This window comes from Eubalaena glacialis, chromosome 1 (genome assembly GCF_028564815.1).
Source record: "Eubalaena glacialis isolate mEubGla1 chromosome 1, mEubGla1.1.hap2.+ XY, whole genome shotgun sequence".
Classification (NCBI taxonomy): Eukaryota; Metazoa; Chordata; class Mammalia; order Artiodactyla; family Balaenidae; genus Eubalaena; species Eubalaena glacialis.
In genome coordinates, this window is record NC_083716.1 from 11,525,856 (window position 1) to 11,542,966 (window position 17,111).

At 39.4% G+C, this 17,111-nt stretch overlaps 1 protein-coding gene across 5 annotated transcripts in view; it reads left to right on the plus strand.

Annotated features, from left to right (window-relative positions):
* The first annotated feature begins 2,650 nt into the window (after positions 1-2,650).
* Positions 2,651-17,111, plus strand: part of MCMBP (minichromosome maintenance complex binding protein) — a 66,936-nt gene continuing 52,475 nt past the window's right edge. For 2 of the 5 annotated variants that reach the window (XM_061192681.1, XM_061192682.1), the window contains exons 1-2: positions 2,651-2,981; positions 15,657-15,701. In XM_061192681.1, coding sequence (XP_061048664.1) covers positions 2,924-2,981; positions 15,657-15,701 — 103 coding nt within the window. In that variant the 5' untranslated portion in view covers positions 2,651-2,923. The remainder of the gene's footprint in view (positions 2,982-15,656; positions 15,702-17,111) is intronic. The other 3 variants (XM_061192683.1, XM_061192684.1, XM_061192686.1) reach the window with 2 other exon arrangements.

A 17,111-nucleotide genomic window follows, 5' to 3' on the forward strand; every position in this document is an offset into this window, starting at 1 on the left:
GACTTCCCAGATGAAAGATGAGGATTTTGCTCTTTTTGGTCTTCTTTGTCCTTACCACATATATGAATCCTATATATCCTCATCCCTCTAGCCTCCTAAAGTTAAATTATACGGACTGCCCTGGTGGTGCAGTGCATAAGACTCCGGGCTCCCAATGCAGGGGGCCCGGGTTCAATCCCTGGTCAGGGAACTAGATCCCACATGCATGCCGCAACTAAGAGTTTGCATGCCACAACTAAGAAGCCTGCCTGCCACAACTAAGAACTGGCGCAACCAAATAAATAAATTAAAAAATATTTAAAAAAATTATAATGTTGGTTAGATTAATATTCAAATTGTAACATTATTATGCTATTTAAACACTATTGATAGCCATGTCATGCAATAAATTGTGATTCTTTTAATTTTCTATTCAAGTTTTTGTTTTCCTAGCTTTAAGGCTTGGAACACTTTTCCCTCACACTTTTCACCTAGCTAACTTTTATTTATCTTTCAAGTCCTAGCGTAAATGTCACATTTTCAGGAAATCCCTGAAGGATCCTTTCCCCACAAGTCTCCCTCACTAGAATACATAGTGCTGTTCATTCCTCTTATAGAACTTCACTTTTTCTTGCCTGGCACCTATCATGGTTGTAAATGAATAGTTATTTAGTAATAAGTCTCTCACTGAACCGTATATACCATGAAGGCAGGGATGGTATCTCCCTTTTTCACCCCAGTATTTCCAATACCTTCGGTAATTACTTGTAGACAGGGTTACGTAACGTCCTCCTTAAAAATACGGACTTGGGGTGGGGGCAGAAGTGTGATTACCAGTGGTGGGAAGAGAAAACTTGCCATAGAGAAGTACTCTCATGGACCTTCCCTTGGCCTTTTAAATTTTCATAACTACTTATTAGTAGTGTCAAAACATCTTGCCACAGGAAAATTAGAGGGTGAAATTATTCACATTATAAGGTAATTACATTTCAGTAGAATCACAGTGTCTCTTTAAGTAAAATCTGAGCAATTGTTTGCTTACAAATCACTGAATACAGAGGTAGAAACCAAAAGCTTAAGTGTTACCAGCCACTGCTGAATTGGTATCCAGCTGCAATTTCATATAAAGTAAATCTGAAATTATCACAATTTAAAAGCAGATGTTCGGGACTTCCCTGGTGGTCTAGTGATTAAAAGTCTGTGCTTCCCATGCAGGGGGTAGGGGTTTGATCCCTGGTGGGGGAACTAAGGTCCCACACGCCCTGCCGCGCGGCCAAAAAGTTAAATAAATTAATAAATAAATAAAAGCAGATGTTCATGACATATATTTAATTTGTGTATTACTGGCCACAAAGCTAAAGAGGGGGTTTCTCCATTCAATACCAGGGACTTGGCAACCCCCTCTGTTCAATGAATGAATGAAAGAAGTGGTGATAATATCAAAAATTTGAAACAGCTCCCCCAAACTCACCAGAGCCACAGGTATGATACAGTACGCCAGTCATAGTTATCCCTGGGTATTAGTTGCAAGGAGTTGGTTCCAGGACCCCACGGATATCTGTGGATGCTCAAGTCCCTTATATAAAATGGCAGAGAACAGTGGCCCTGGGTGACCGGCCCTCTATACCTGCAGTTTCCACATCTGCGGATTCAACCAACCTTGACCCCTCGATACCGGGTGCAAAATGTAATCGGTTCACGGTGACAAATACAAAATAACACCTTTTGCCCTAAGGAGGGCTTGAGACCTGAGTTCAGGTTCTCCAGCTCCCCACTTTCTAGACGCCATTCAGATCCTTCCGTTAATACGCCGTATTTCAGCTGACGAGACTGAGATTTTCTTAGATATATTCCAGGCCTAGGGGCTGTTTCATTACAGAACTTGCATATTTCCCAAATTTCCTCATTCAAAGGTTACTGTTGACTTGATCTTTTGTGTGTGCTGATGCCACCGTCTTCATTCTGAGGGTGTCCTGACACACACGTCCTGTAGGAACCTCGCCAAAGCTCCTCGGCTGTTTCCAGCTTCTAGGCAGACACAGGCCAGGGTATGTTTTCACAGTTACGAACTTGCCTCTCAATTAGGAACTAGCCCCTCTGCAGTGCCTGAGATGACAGAAAGTGAGCTTGGGGTTTTTCAAAGTCCCCCTTATCTAAATGTACACCTTCCTCAGTGGGGTAAGACTTGATCCAGCTGAAGGAAAGTCACTACATAGGGTTTTGGGCAGGGAACCAGAAAAAAGAGTTGCCATCGGCAAAAAAAAAAAAAAAAAAAAAAAGGCTCCAAGAGGACGCCATGAGGTGGGCGGACACCAAAGGCTGCTTTACACTCTAATTTTGCCCAGCGATAACTTTGAGGTCTCTTTGGGCTTGTGCTTTTGGGCTGTTGCAAAGCCTGTGCAAAGCCTCGCACTATAAATGTATAAACCGGACCTCGGGAGTTTCCCCCTTCGATCCTGCAGAGTGACACCCGGCGAAACACCTCCCTCGAACCGCGACGCCGTGCTCCGGATCCCGAGGCCGTGCCTGCCCTTCCTTTCGCCCGTTTCTAAGATGGCGGCCGCCCAGCCGCCGCGGCCCCGCCCCTCCCCGGCCCGCCCCCCTTCCCCCAGCAGGCCCGCCCCGCCTCCCCGCCGCGGGACCGCGCAGCGCGCTCCCGCCGCCCCTCCCCGCGCGAGCTCCACCCAGGTCGCAGGCAGCGCGGTCGGCGGCGCCTATTTCCCGCCATTGTGCAAAGTGGAGGTTGGGGGCCCGCACGCGCCGCCTGCCCGTCTCCGGCAGCGCCTCGCTGCCGCCGCCACAGCCGCCGTTCTCTGAGGCGCGGGGAGGCCCGCGCCGCGAGGCTCACCCTGCGTGGGAGGGCGCGGGCGAGAAGCGGCCGAGCCAGCGAAGAGGAGCAGCGGCGCGGGACGCCGGGCCGCGCCGGCTCCGGCCCGTCTGCGAGATGCCCTGTGGGGAGGATTGGCTCAGTCACCCGCTGGGGATCGTGCAGGGCTTCTTTGGTGAGTGGCGGCGCCGGGGGCGGGCCGGGGGGGCCGCCGAGTTGACGGAGCCCCGGGCCCGGCCCCGCCGCGCGGCCCCACGCGGGGCTACCTCGAGGGCTCGCGCGGCCGAGACGGCCAGCCGGGCCTGCGCCGGCCGGCGTTCCACACCGCGGACTCCGGGCCGCGGCTTCCCGGGCCCGGCCGCAGGTGCCTCCCACCTGCCCGATTCGCGATTCGCAAGCGGCCAAGGTTACGCCGCGAGGAGCGAGCGGGCGGGCGGGCGGCCGTGATTGACGGCCTTGCTTCCCTTCGTGGCCCTGCTGGCGGCCCGAGCCCCGCGTGCGGCAGAGCTCGGAGGGGCCCTTGAACCTTCGCGAGGGCCGGCGGAGATGGGGTGAAGGAAAAGCACTTTGCCTAGGGGAAGCCTGCAGGATATTTCAAAACTTCCGGTGTGTCGGGGGAGTGCTCGCTCCCTCGCAGCAGAAGTTGGCTCTAACTCCTGTATTACACACATCCTCTCTTTTCGAGATAAGATTTAGTGTAACAGCTTAATTTTTCTTTAAGGATGCCTTTAAAACCAGCCCAGTCTCCATCTCCTCTTGTGCCAGAGGTAGCAAGAAATGTTGAACTACTCAAACGCGCTCCTACATAGAAAGAGCTTAGGATGTGGCAGGCAAGCTTAGTAAATTTTAGCTGCAATTATTGTTAATGCCACTTTTCTGCTACGGCAAATTTAGGTTTGTTTGCAGTTAACTGGGCATTTTGGCCGCAACCCCCATGTCTTTTGCGCTTAGGAGTGGTGGACGCAAACCCGACCAGAAATCAGTGTGTTAGATCAGAACACCTGACGTGTCAGGAGGTAACTTAAACTTGTAGAGTGGCCTTCCTCACTTAAGACGTTGTGGGATATTAGTGAGAACGCCTATTAAGAAGCTCAATAGTCCCCAGCAGCCAAAACCGATGGCAGAAAATATATGTACTTCTTGCAGGAAAGGCTCACTCAGCAAATCTTCATTCATTTTCCTTATAATTTGAACTAGTTTAGTTAGCTGGTTTCCCAGGCTGAAACTAGAAGCAGCAAATTAGAAGAAGGCCTGGATAGGCAACCGGACTGTAGCCAGTGAACACCGACAACCTGATAAGAAATTTAAAACTATGTATATGTTGTTAAAAAAAATTTTTTTTTTGAATCACTGTATATCCATCAAGGGTGCTTTTGAGGAAGGGGCATATATCTCTCCACTGAATCCTAGTCATTGATGTTCGTAATGAATACTGGAACCAATAATTGATTTCCAAAATAATGGCCCCAAAATGTGGAGTGAAGATTAAGTTGCACAGTAGGTTTAAGAGGGTGCAGGGGCATAAATACTTTTTAGGAAAAATCTTTTAAAAGTAAGTTTTGGTGCTTAAAGGGTGAAGTTCCCGTCATTGATGTTTAGAAAATTTATTTGTGAGAAATACCCCTATCCTAGTCTTGCTGGATCAATGAGATGATTTTATATTTGGTATATATTTGAATGTATTTGTGTCAGATTTTGTCTCCTGCGTGTATGATCCTAAGAGGCAAACGACTCATTATAGTACAAAAGGTGTAGTTTGGATGTAAAATATTGGCTTCACAGTATTTTGTAAAGTTTGTGTAGTGTTGTGGGAACCGGGACCTTGTGGATGTGTTTCCCTCCAGAATGTCTTATTCTCATACAGGTTGTGTCTTACAGAGAAAACTAATACTTACAGTCATGATGTTTTTGTAGAAGCTGTTCTGATGTATAGTATATATTTTTGCTATATTTTCCTATCACTGTGAATATATTCAATAACTTTATCATAACAGCATTTACAGGTATGTTTGTGTGAGAAGTAAGTGAGGTGTTAAACTTGTAGACTCTTTTTTGTTTAGTAGGAAATTGTTTTGAATCCATCTTTCCCCCAGATAGAAAAGGAATGCCCGTCTGTTGTGGTTTATGTAGCCTTCTGGGCCCCGCCCCTGCCCAGCTCTCAGACCTCATCACTATATTCCCCCTCATATTGAACCTTCTTTCAGTTCTTTGGTTTTGAACCTTGCCTCTAGGCTTTCTGCATAGGCTATTTCCTTTGCCTGGTCCCCACTTCCTCTCCCAGGGCCACTTTCCTGGCTAAATCTTACTCTTCCTTTGGGAACCTAAGTTAGGTACCTCCTGCTGCATGTAATTATAGGATCCTGTGTGGCCTGGAAATTAGCTTGTAAAGCATGTTGTTGAAATCACTTGTTTCTTGGGTTCCTCGGCTGTATTTTCACCCTGGGAATTCAGGGCATGTATCTGCTTTATTCACCTAGAATACACCTGTACATCAAAAGGGCTCCGTGAACATTTGCTGAGGAGAGGCAGTGGAAAGACTGAGTAATCAATCAGAAATGGTGTAAATTGTGGTGGTTACTGTGACCACAAATCTAAACTAAGGACAGCCCTGGTGGACATTGTATTGGTTTAGAGAATGCGATGTGATCGTACCAGGTATGAGTTACTCTCACATGCAAATCCTAATTCTTTTTTCTTGGTTTGGATAAGAAACTTTGAAATTCTCTTAGAGGCCAATCATAACTGTATGAATCATAATTCATCTTTGTGAACCAATCCATATTTTGAATTTGTATCTTCCATATTACAATTGTTCATATGTAAATTTTTTCCTGTAAGCCTTCATAAAATGCCTTTTATGTTTCTGTACCAGTTTCTAAAAGATTTTTTTTTTAAACACTTTTAAATTTTATTTATTTATTTATTTATTTATTTATTTATTTATTTATTTATTTATGGCTGTGTTGAGTCTTCGTTTCTGTGCGAGGGGTTTCTCCAGTTGTGGCAAGCGGGGGCCACTCTTCATCGTCGTGCACGGGCCTCTCACTATCGTGGCCTCTCTTGTTGAGGAGCACAGGCTCCAGACGCGCAGGCTCAGTAGTTGTGGCTCACGGGCCTAGTTGCTCCGCGGCATGTGGGATCTTCCCAGACCAGGGCTCGAACCCGTGTCCCCTGCATTGGCAGGCAGACTTTCAACCACTGCGCCACCAGGGAAGCCCTCTAAAAGATTTTATATGTAGAATCTTGAGGTCCAAAGGCTTAAGATTTAGGAATACTTTATTGAACTCTGTTATGTGCATAATGCTGATGGCTCAGTCCCCACAGTGATTGTTCATTTACTGACCCATATTAAATTGCTTCCCTTAAACAAAAGCAGGAATCTTAGATGAGAAAAAGTTTTGTATACTTCTTTTTCTTTTAATCATTTTTTATTTTAAAGAAGGAATTTTTTTCACTTGAATTAATAACTGCTGTTAATTTCAGAAAAGTAGGAATGCTTATCAACTGATTCTTTATGTACGTTCTCTTCAGATTGTTGTTTGGGTCAAGATCATTAGTTTTGGTTATGTTCAAGGCACTTTGGTCATATCTAACAGAACTAGAACTAGATTAGCTCATGAAAAAAAGGACATTGGTGTGTGGAGGAGGGAAAGGAGTAGTATTTTATCACTAGCATTTTAGAGAATTTAAAGCGATAATAAAATCATCTAAAAGTCTGTCTGCTTTTTTATTGTCACCATGATTCTGTACCGACAGTTCACCCCCTTTTGTCTGTACCCACCTTCGATCTCTCCTACCACCTGGCCCTTGTTAGACCACTGAAAAAAAGTGATTTGTTATAAGACTATAAAACCCAAAGGCAGGAAGGGTGGCTTGGTATCCCAAGAGACTACTGAATGGAATTGGAAAACTAGCAGGAATCCAACCAAGCAGCGCTTCTCAGTTTTTCTCCCTTAGGCTATGTTCATCTCTGCACGCAAACTTTATCTTTCTCTATTCCACAGCTCCCAATTTCACCTGTCAGTTCCAACCCACTTGAGCTAGCATCTTTATCTTAATCCCAAATTCCAGGGTTAGAGAATCTGATTGGCCCAGCATGGAGTCAGGGGTCCACTAGTCAGCTATGGCCAGGGCAGTGTTATGAAGGATAGTCGTAACTATTGAGGCCCATACCTCAGCAGTGGGGGAAGTTCTCAGAGAAGAAGAATGGATTGGGCAGCTGTGGCAAAAGCATAAATACATATATCTATACATGTGCATATATGTAGATATATATACATGTACATATGTGAATTTTAAAATTATTGAATAATAACTTGCCTGTGGTTAAAAAAAACCAGCATGATAGTATTAAATGAAGAGTTAAAAGTATGCTGCTCTTCTCCCACTGAGGTCACCAGTTTTAACTGTTTCCGATTATAGTTCTTTTTTCTTCATTGAGATACAACATAAAATTCACTGTTTTAAAATGTACAGTTCAGTGGGTTTTAGTATGTTCACTATGAGTGCAGTTATCACCACATCATTTCCGTCACCCCAGAAAGAAGCCCCATATCTGTTAGCAGTCACTCCCAATTGCCCCCTCCTCCCTCCTCTTGCAACCACTAATTTACTTCTGTCTATGGTTTACCTAATCTGGACATTTCATATAAATGAACTCATATAACTTGTGGCCTTTTGTGTCCGGGTTCTTTAACTTGGCATAATCTTATCGAGGTTTATCTATGTTGTAGCACGTATCAGTACTGTATTCCTTTATGACCAAAATTAATATTCCATAGTATGGATATACCATATTTTGTTTATTCATTTATCCATAGGTGAACACTTGGCTATTGTGAATAGTGCTGCTATAAACATTCGTGTACAAGTTTTTGTGTGAATATATGTTTTCAGTTCTCTTGGGAATATGCCTCAGAGTGGGATTGCTGGGCCATCTGGTAATTTTATGCTGGAACTTTTTCCCAAAGTGTGTGCACCATTGTACACTTCCACCAGCAGTGTATGAGGGTCCCAATTTCTCCAGTCCACTTCAACACTTGTTATGATCTGTTGTTTTACTAGTCATAGCCATCCTAATGGGGGTGAACTGGTATCTCATTGTGATTTTGATTTGTATTACTGTAATGATAATAGTATAATAGTGTCTTTTCATATACATATAGGCCGTTTGTATATCTCATTTGGAGAAATGTCTTTTCAGGTTATTTGCAGGTTTTTATTGATATTTTTCTTTTTTTTGGCCACGCCACGCAGCTTGCAGGATCTTAGTTTCCCGACCAGGGATTGAGCCTGCACCCTCGGCAGTGAAAGTGCAGAGTCCTAACCACTGGACTGCCAGGGAATTCCCCTTTGCAGATTTTAAATTGGGGTTTTGTCTTTTATTGTTGAGTTATAAGAGTTCTTTATATATTCTGAATATTAGACCCTTATCAGATATATGATTTAGAAATATTTTCTACCATTCTATAAATTGTCTTTTCACTTTCTTGATAGTGTCTTCTGATGCAAATTTTTAATTTTGATGATGTCCAATTTATCTCTTTTTCCTTTAGTTGCTTATGCTTTTGGTGTTTAGGAAACCATTGTCTGATGCAAGGTCACAAAGATTAACACCTATGTTCTTTCTAAGAATTTTTAAGTTTTAGCTCCTTACATTGAGGTCTTGGATCCATTTTGAATTAATTTTTGTATATGGTATGAGGTAGCGATCCGAATTCATTCTTTTGCCTGTGGATATCTAGTTGTCCCAGCACCGTGTGTGTGTGTGTGTTTTAACACTTACCAGTTTATTTTGAAGGATATCATAAAGGATGCAGATGAAGAGGTACATAGGGCAAGGTGTGGAAGGGTCCCTTGTGGAAGAGCTTCGGTCTCCATGGAACTTGGGTGCGCTACCCTTTCAGTATGTGGCTGTGTTCACCAATCTGGAAGCCCCACAGCACTGTTTGTTGAAAAGACTATTCTTCCCCCACTGAATGGGTTTGGCAACTTTGTTTAAAAAATGTGTATGTGTGTGTATCAATTGACCAAAGATGTATAGCTTTTTCTCTGAACTCTCAATTTCATTCCATTGATCTATATGTTTACCCTTCTGCCAGTACTATGTTGTCTTGATTACTGTAGGTTTGTAGTAAGTTTTGAAGTGATGTATGAGTCCTCCAACTTTGTTCCTTTTTTTTTTTTTTTAAAGATTGTTTTGGCTCTTCAGAATCCCTTGTATTTCCATATGAATTTAGGATCAGTCTGTCATTGCTGCAAAAAAGGCAGTTGGCATTTTGATAGGGATTGCATTGAATCTGTAATGCGTTTAGTTCTTTGGGTAATAGAGAATAGTAAAGATTACAGATTCTATGGGATAGGGAGGGTGGGAGGAAGACGCAAGAGGGAGGAGATATGGGGATATATGTATATGTATAGCTGATTCACTTTGTTATAAAGCAGAAACTAACACACCATTGTAAAGCAGTTATACTCTAATAAAGATGTTAAAACAAAAAACAAAAAACAAAACAAACAAAAAAAAGATTACAGATTCTAGAGCCAGACTGCTTCTTAACTACAGGGCCATACCCAGAATATTTGTCTATAATCATTTTTTAATACCTCCCTTCTTTATACTACAGAATTATTTTCAGTAATAATCATGAAATAAAGCTATATGCAGTGCTTAAGGTAATTACGTATTTCAAAATAGATCTAGACATTGCTTCTATCAACTTCTCCCTGCCCATTTTAGAATTTTTTGTTGTTGTTGAGTTCTGTTATGTTGATGTTGTTTCATGTTGGTATGGGTACCACACTTTAGATTTGAATAAGTTTGTATTAATTGTATAATTATTGAATTCTTTGTATTAAGAATAACTTATCAAGTTTCTGCAGACAAAACTCAACTGTTTACTTGGTAGTGTTTATACCTACCTAATAGTTTGAATTTTGGTCTTTTAGTTATAGTTTGATATAATAATATTTTGTATAAAGAATTGTCCGATGGCTAATAAGTGAATTTTGATAAAACTGAAACATCTGCAAAAGACACAAATTAAAAAAAAAAAAAAAAAGACACAAATTAGAGAGATACCAAATCTTTCCACTGATGTTACTAACATATTTTCATAATTCCTTCTTTAGCTTTAAAATAAATAGCCATTTAAGAAGAATACATTTCAATTTTAAGATATGATTCAGATTCAGTAAAATTTTCATGTATGAGTAAAATTTGCGCCTACTGCCCCTCTCACTTCTCACTGTTTCACTGATTTATTAAACACAAATAACAATTCCAACAAGTTGTCCCATGGAAGATAGAATTGAAGTAACTCAAGTTCTCCTTCTTCATCTTTACAATCACTGGGTTATTGTTTGTTTATTTAAAATCTTTTGTATACATGTAGGACTTTAGAGTACCACAGGGCTTGGGGGATACTAACTGCTCTAACCAAGTTTGGACTGTTGTGTACCACTTAGAAATTTACTATCCAAACATATTCATGTAGCTGTGTCTATGTTGGGAGCCAAGTGTGTAACTGAGGATTCTTCAAATTAACTTCTATGTAGAATGCAATATTCATTAAAGGTTAAGTAGTAAAAATGTGCTAATTTGACACTACCACATATATTACTAAAACTCAGCAGTAGTTTTAGTTTAGTTCCCACAGTTGTTTGGGATTAATACCAACAAAAGATTTTCCGAGGAAGAATGTTTTATCACTGACATTGTTTAGAATTGCCAATTCAGAGTGATGGTAGAAGCAGAATGAATTTTAGTTGGTTTTATTATTTTTAAATTCTCTGCAGGAAATGTATCTCTTATTGCTAGCACTTAGGGTAGACTACTCCTACCACTTCTGTAGTAGGTCACTGCTTGGCCCCTCTTGCTTCCTAACTTTGAGTGTGAACATGTCAAATTAATTAACCTTTCTTTACCTCAATTTTATCATCTGTAAAATGGGACTAATAAGAGAATCCATTTTTAAAGCCTGTTAAAAGGATTAAATGAGATAATGCATATAAAGTGCTTAGAATAGTGCCTGGCACAGTCTTTTAAGTGTTCACTAAACATTAGCTACTATACTTTGGTAAAATTTATAATTTACAACCATTATTCTAAACAATATATATTTTACTTCCATTTGAGTCTCAATGTGTACTTTTCCCCCCATCCTTGTTTTTGAAGACTTCTTTAGAGCTGTTTTAGGTTCACCACAAAATTGAGCAGAAGACATAGAGATTTCCCAAATACCTCCTGCCCCACACATGCATAGCCTCCCCCATGTTATCAACATCTACTACCAGGGTGGTACATTTGTTATAATTGGTGAACCTACACTGACACATCATTATCACCCAAAGTCCATTGTTTACATTATGGTTCATTCTTGGTGGTGTATATTCTGTTGTTTTGGACAAATGTATAATAATATGTACATACATACATTCATCATAGCATCATACAGGATAGTTTCCTTGCCCTAAAAATCCTCTGCGCTCTGCATGTTAATCCTCCTCTCCCCACTAACCCCTGGCAACCACTGATCTATTTTTTACTGTCTCCATAGCTTTTTTTTTGCCTTTTCCAGAATGTTATATAGTTGGAATCATGTAGTATGTAGCTTTTGCAGATCGGCTCCATTCACCTGTGATATGCATTTAAGTTTCCTCCATGTGTTTTCCTAGCTTGATAAGTGCATTTCTTTTTGGCACTACATTCCATTGTCTGGGTATACCACAATTTACTTATCCATTCACCTAGTGGAGGACATCTTAGTTGCTTCTAAGTTTTGGCAGTTACAAATAAAAACTGCTATAAACATTTGTGTATAGGTTTTTTGTGGACATAAGTTTTCAACTCCTTTGGGTAAGTACCACGGAGTGCCATTGGTATGGGTAGAGTATGTTTAGTTTTTTTTTTTTTTTAATAAATTTATTTATTTTTGGCTGTGTTGGGTCTTTGTTGCTGCGTTCAGGCTTTCTCTAGTTGTGGCGAGCGGGGGCTACTCTTCGTTGCAGTGCGCGGGCTTCTCATTGTCGTGGCTTCTCTTGTTGTGGAGCACAGGCTCTAGGCGTGCGGGCTTCAGTAGCTGTGGCACGTGGGCTCAGTAGTTGTGGCTTGCGGGCTCTAGAGCTCAGGCTCAGTAGTTGTGGAGCACGAACTTAGTTGCTCCGCGGCATGTGGGATCTTCCCGGACCAGGGCTTGAACCAACCGTGTCCCCTGCATTGGCAGGCAGATTCTTAACCACTGCGCCACCAGGGAAGCCCGTATGTTTAGTTTTATATGAAACTGCCAAACTGTCTTCCAGAGTTGCTGTACTATTTTGCATTCCCTCCAGCAATGAATGAGAGTTCCTCTTGTTCCACATCCTCTCCAGCATTTGTTAGTATTCTGGATTTTGGAGTGTAGAGGTAGCTCATTGTTGCTTTAATTTGCATTACCCTAATGACATATAATGTGATGCAACTTTTGCTTATTTGCCACCTGTATACTTTTTTTTTAATATCTTTATTGGAGTATAATTGCTTGAGAATGGTGTGTTAGTTTCTGCTTTATAACAGTGAATCAGCTGTACATATACATATATCCCCATATCTCCTCCCTCTTGCGTCTTCCTTCCACCCTCCCTATTCCACCCCGCTAGGTGGTCACAATGTATACATTCTTTGGTGAGGTGTCTGTTAAGGTCTTTGGCGCATTTTTTAATTGGGTTGTTCATTTTCTTATCGAGTTTTAAGGGTTCTTTGTTCTCCAACTTTGTTCTTTGTTCTTCGTTCTTCTTCACTATTGCTGGCCATTCTGGGTCTCTTGCCTCTCTATAACTTTAGATTCAGTTTGTCAGTATGCACAAAATAACTTGTTGGGATTTGATTGGAATTGCATTGAATGTATAGATCAAGTTGGGAAAAACCAACATCTTGAAAATATTGACTCTTCCTCTCCATGAACATGGACTATCTCTCCATTTATTGAGTTCTTTGATTTCTTTTGAGTTTTGTAGCTTTCCTCCTATAGATCTTATACATATTTTGTTAGATTTATACCCAAGAACTTAATTTTGGGGAATGCTGCTACAAATGATACTATGTTTTTAATTTCAAATTCTGCTTGTTCACTGGGAGTACATAGGAAAAGTGATTGACTTTTGTATGTTAGCCTTGCATTCTGTAACCTTGTTTTAATAGCTTATTAGTGCCAGGAGGGTTTTTTTGTTGATTCTTTTGGGTATTCTACATGGAAAATCATGTCATCTGCAAACAGAGAGTTTTATTATTTTCTTTTCCTATCCATATACCTTTATTTCCCTTCCTTGTCTTACTGCATTAGCTAGGACTCCAGTACCATGTTGAAAAGTAGTGGTGGGAGAGGGGGCATCCTTACCTTGTTCCCGTTCTTAGTGGAAAAGCTTCTGGTTTCTCCCTTACACTATTTTTAATTCTTCTGTTGCTTTCCTTTTAGATTTAAAGGCATGTTCTTTTTTCCTCCAACAATTTTAGATACTAATTCAAGTCTTTCACTGAGGAAATTAGTGTCTCTTTACTGCCCTCCATTGCTTCTACCCAATTTGTGTCAGTCATTGTATATTACCAAAGTTTATAATATTCATATTCTATCTGTGACTATAATTTGTGCTTTGTCTGATCATGTTAGAAAGGTTAAAAATCAGTGAGTAAATGAACTACTGAATATAACCAAAAAGAAATACATGGATATAGAGAGCAAACTAGTGGTTACCAGTGGGGAGGAGGAAGGAAGGAGTGGCAAGATAAGGGTAGGAGATTAAGAGGTACAAACTACCATGTATAAAATAAGTAAGCTACAAGGATATATTGTACAGCACAGCCAGTATTTTATAATAACTGTAAATGGAGTATAACCTTTAAAAATTGTGAATGACTATGTGCACCTGAAACTTACACAATATTGTACATAACTATAGCTCAATTTAAAAAAAATCAGTGAATAACATTTACGATTTGTGACTGTATAGTCGTTTTCCCTGTAGGACTTACTAGGGTGTTTGGACCAGTAGGGAAGGAAGTACAATCTTGTCATTATTTTGGTTTAAGAATAGTCTTTTAAGAACAAGGTCAAATCATTTCTCTTAAACCCCAAGGTTTAATATCAAGCCATAATTTACAGCTTTTCATAATAAAATAGGTCTTGGACTTCATCAAATGCTTGGTTCTGTATCCCCCGAGAAGGTCATTTTTTTTTTTTCTTTAATCTTTTAGTGTGGCAGATTACACTAATAGATTTTCTAATAACGAACTGTTTTGCATTATTGGGATAAAAGTACTGCTTGAACATGATTTTTTTAATATATATTCCATTGGATTCAGAAGTTAATAGTTTATATAGGAGTTTTGCTTCTTTATCTTTTGTGAAGTTGTCCTGAAACTTTGCAGAATTTTCTGGACTTGGGACTTCATGGGATTGGGAGGAAGGATTAGCTACTGTTTCTTTTGTTTCTCTTATTGATATTGGACCTACAATGTTTTTTTTGACCAAATTGTGATAAAAATAAGAACTCAGTCTTCTAATCTTGTGCCAACTTTGGCAACTTATATTTTTTCAGAAATTTATCCATTTTATCTGAATTTTCAAAATTATTAGTTCATAGTTCATGATATTGTACATAGTTTTTAGTATTTATCTATAGCATTTCTCCTTTTAAAGTTTTGTTATTTTTTCCTTTTAGTTTTGTGTCTTATTTGTATCCTGTTGTTTTTATTTATTTGTATATTTTATTCTTTCTTTCTTTTTATCTTTTTCTCCTGTACAGGCGTGCCAGAAAATTTGTCTGTCTTAATATTAATCATTTGTATTGGTGTTTTTATTCTCCATTCCATTGATGTCTGCCCTTAGCTTTATTTCCTTTCTTACTCTTTGGTTTGTTCTATTGCTCTTTTTTTTTTTTTAATAAAAATTTTTCTTCTTTTAAATTAATTTATTTTTTGGCTGCATTGGGTCTTTGTTGCTGCGCGTGGGCTTTCTCTAGTTGCGGCGAGCAGGGGCTGCTCTTTGTTGCGGTGCACAGGCTTCTCATTGCGGTGGCTTCTCTTGTCGTGGAGCGCGGGCTCTAGGCGCGCGGGCTTCAGTAGTTGTGGCTCACGGGCTTCAGTAGTTGTGGCTCACGGGCTCTAGAGCGCAGACTCAGTAGTTGTGGCGCATGGGCTTAGTTGCTCCGCGGCATGTTGGATCTTCCTGGACCAGGGCTCAAACCCGTGTCCCCTGAATTGGCAGGCGGATTCTTAACCACTGCGCCACCAGGGAAGTCCCTATTGCTCTTTTTTTAGCTTCTTAACTTGAATGCTAATAAACTCATCTATTTCCATTCTCTCTTGGTATTTGATAAATGTGTTAAAATCTGTAACTTTCTTCCTAAACACCACTTTAGTAGCCCACAGATATTAACCTGTACAGCTTTCTTTGTCATCCAAGAGTATTTCATAATTATCACTCCATATTCCTTTCTAAACTAAGGATTTTTTAATAGTATAAGTTTATTTGTTTTTTCTTAAATCATCAAGGACATGAGGATGCAGTTGTTTTAAGCTTTCCTTTTGTTATTGAGTTCTTACCTTGTCACATTTTGGTCAGAAAACATATTGTATGTTTCATATCTATTGAGGTTTTCTTTGTGGCTAGTACATAGAACTTTTTGTGAATGTCCTGTGTACTTAAAAAATACACTCTCTGTTTGGATATTTATATATTTATTAGAGAACTTATTAATTATCTTATTCATATTTGCTATATTATTTGCTTTTGTGTTTTGTGCTTAATTTATGTTTCTGAGAGAGCTGTGGAAAAGTCTGTAATTGTGATTGCTGTTTTATTTTTTTTCTCTTTAGTTTTGAAAGTTGTTGCTTTTTGTATTTTTGAGGCTATGTTGTCAGGTATGTATGTATCTTATTTTCTTAAGCAGTAGTGTGTTAAAATTTAATTTACTTATATTTGTTTGTATTATTGCATTTTCTCCCCATTGAAGAGAATTTTGACATCATTTTCACTAAGTTCTCTCGGCATTTTATTCACATCATTTTTTTACTCCAGACTGTTATCTTTTCGTGGATATTCTTTAATGAGCCTGTTGAATCACTCCTTTAATTTTTGTCAGTTGCTTTTTAGGTTTATTGCTTAGTTTTCATACTGGGATTTTTTTTTTTCATTGCGTTTATGAATTCTGTTGTTTCTTGGATCCTGTGCCTACCTCTTTATTGGAGTCTTTTTAAATTTTAAATTATTTTTAGGAAAGGTTGTGTGAGAAGAGAATAAGAGGTGCATTACATAATGATAAAATGGTCAATTCACCAAGAAGACCTAAATGTAAAGACACCTAGCAAGAGTTTCAAAATACAAGCAGAAACTGACAGAACTAAAAGGAGAAATAGACAAGTCTGCAATTATAGTCAGACATGCTACTACTCTTCTCAGAACTGTACCAGAACTAGTGGAGAGAAAAGCAGCAAGGATATAGAACACCATCAGTCAAATAGATCTCACTATTGTAGAACCCTCTACTTAACAACAGCAGAATACACTTTCTTTTCAAGTGCACATGGAACATTCATTCACCAAGGTAAACCACATCCTAGGTCATAAAACAAATATTTAACAAACCTAAGAGAATTGGAATCATCAAAGTATGTTCTCTGACCATAATGTAATTAGAATAGAAATCAGTAACAGATAACAAGAAATTCAGACTTGTGAAAATAACATTTTGAACAATTTGTGGATCAAAAAGAAGTCACAAGGGAAATTTTAAAATATTTTGAACTAAAGGAAAATGACAACACAACATATCAAAATTTGTGAGATAAACCAAAGATGTACTGAGAGACTTTAAGGGCATTTATTAGAAGAGAAGAAAGGTCTCAAACCAATAATTTAAGCTTATACTTTATGAAACTAGAAAAGAAGAGCAAAATAAACCCAAATCATACAGAACAAAGGAAATAATATAGAGCAGAAATGAATGAAGTTGAAAACAGAAGAAAAAGAAAATCAATGAAACCCAAAACTCGTTGGGTGTTTTGTTGTTTTTTTACCCAAAAAGATCAATAAAATTCATATGCATCTTCAGACTGGCAAAGAAAAAAAAAAGACAAAGATTACTGACATCAGGGACGAAATGGGAGATACCGTTAGAGACATGTGAAAGAATAATACAGACACGAAAAGAATAATACAAACAGCTCTATGGATATAAATTGAACGACTTGGATGAAATCGACCAATTCCTTAAAAAACACCCTATTAATTTCCTATTTCTTTTGTAACAAACTACCACAAATTTAGTTGCT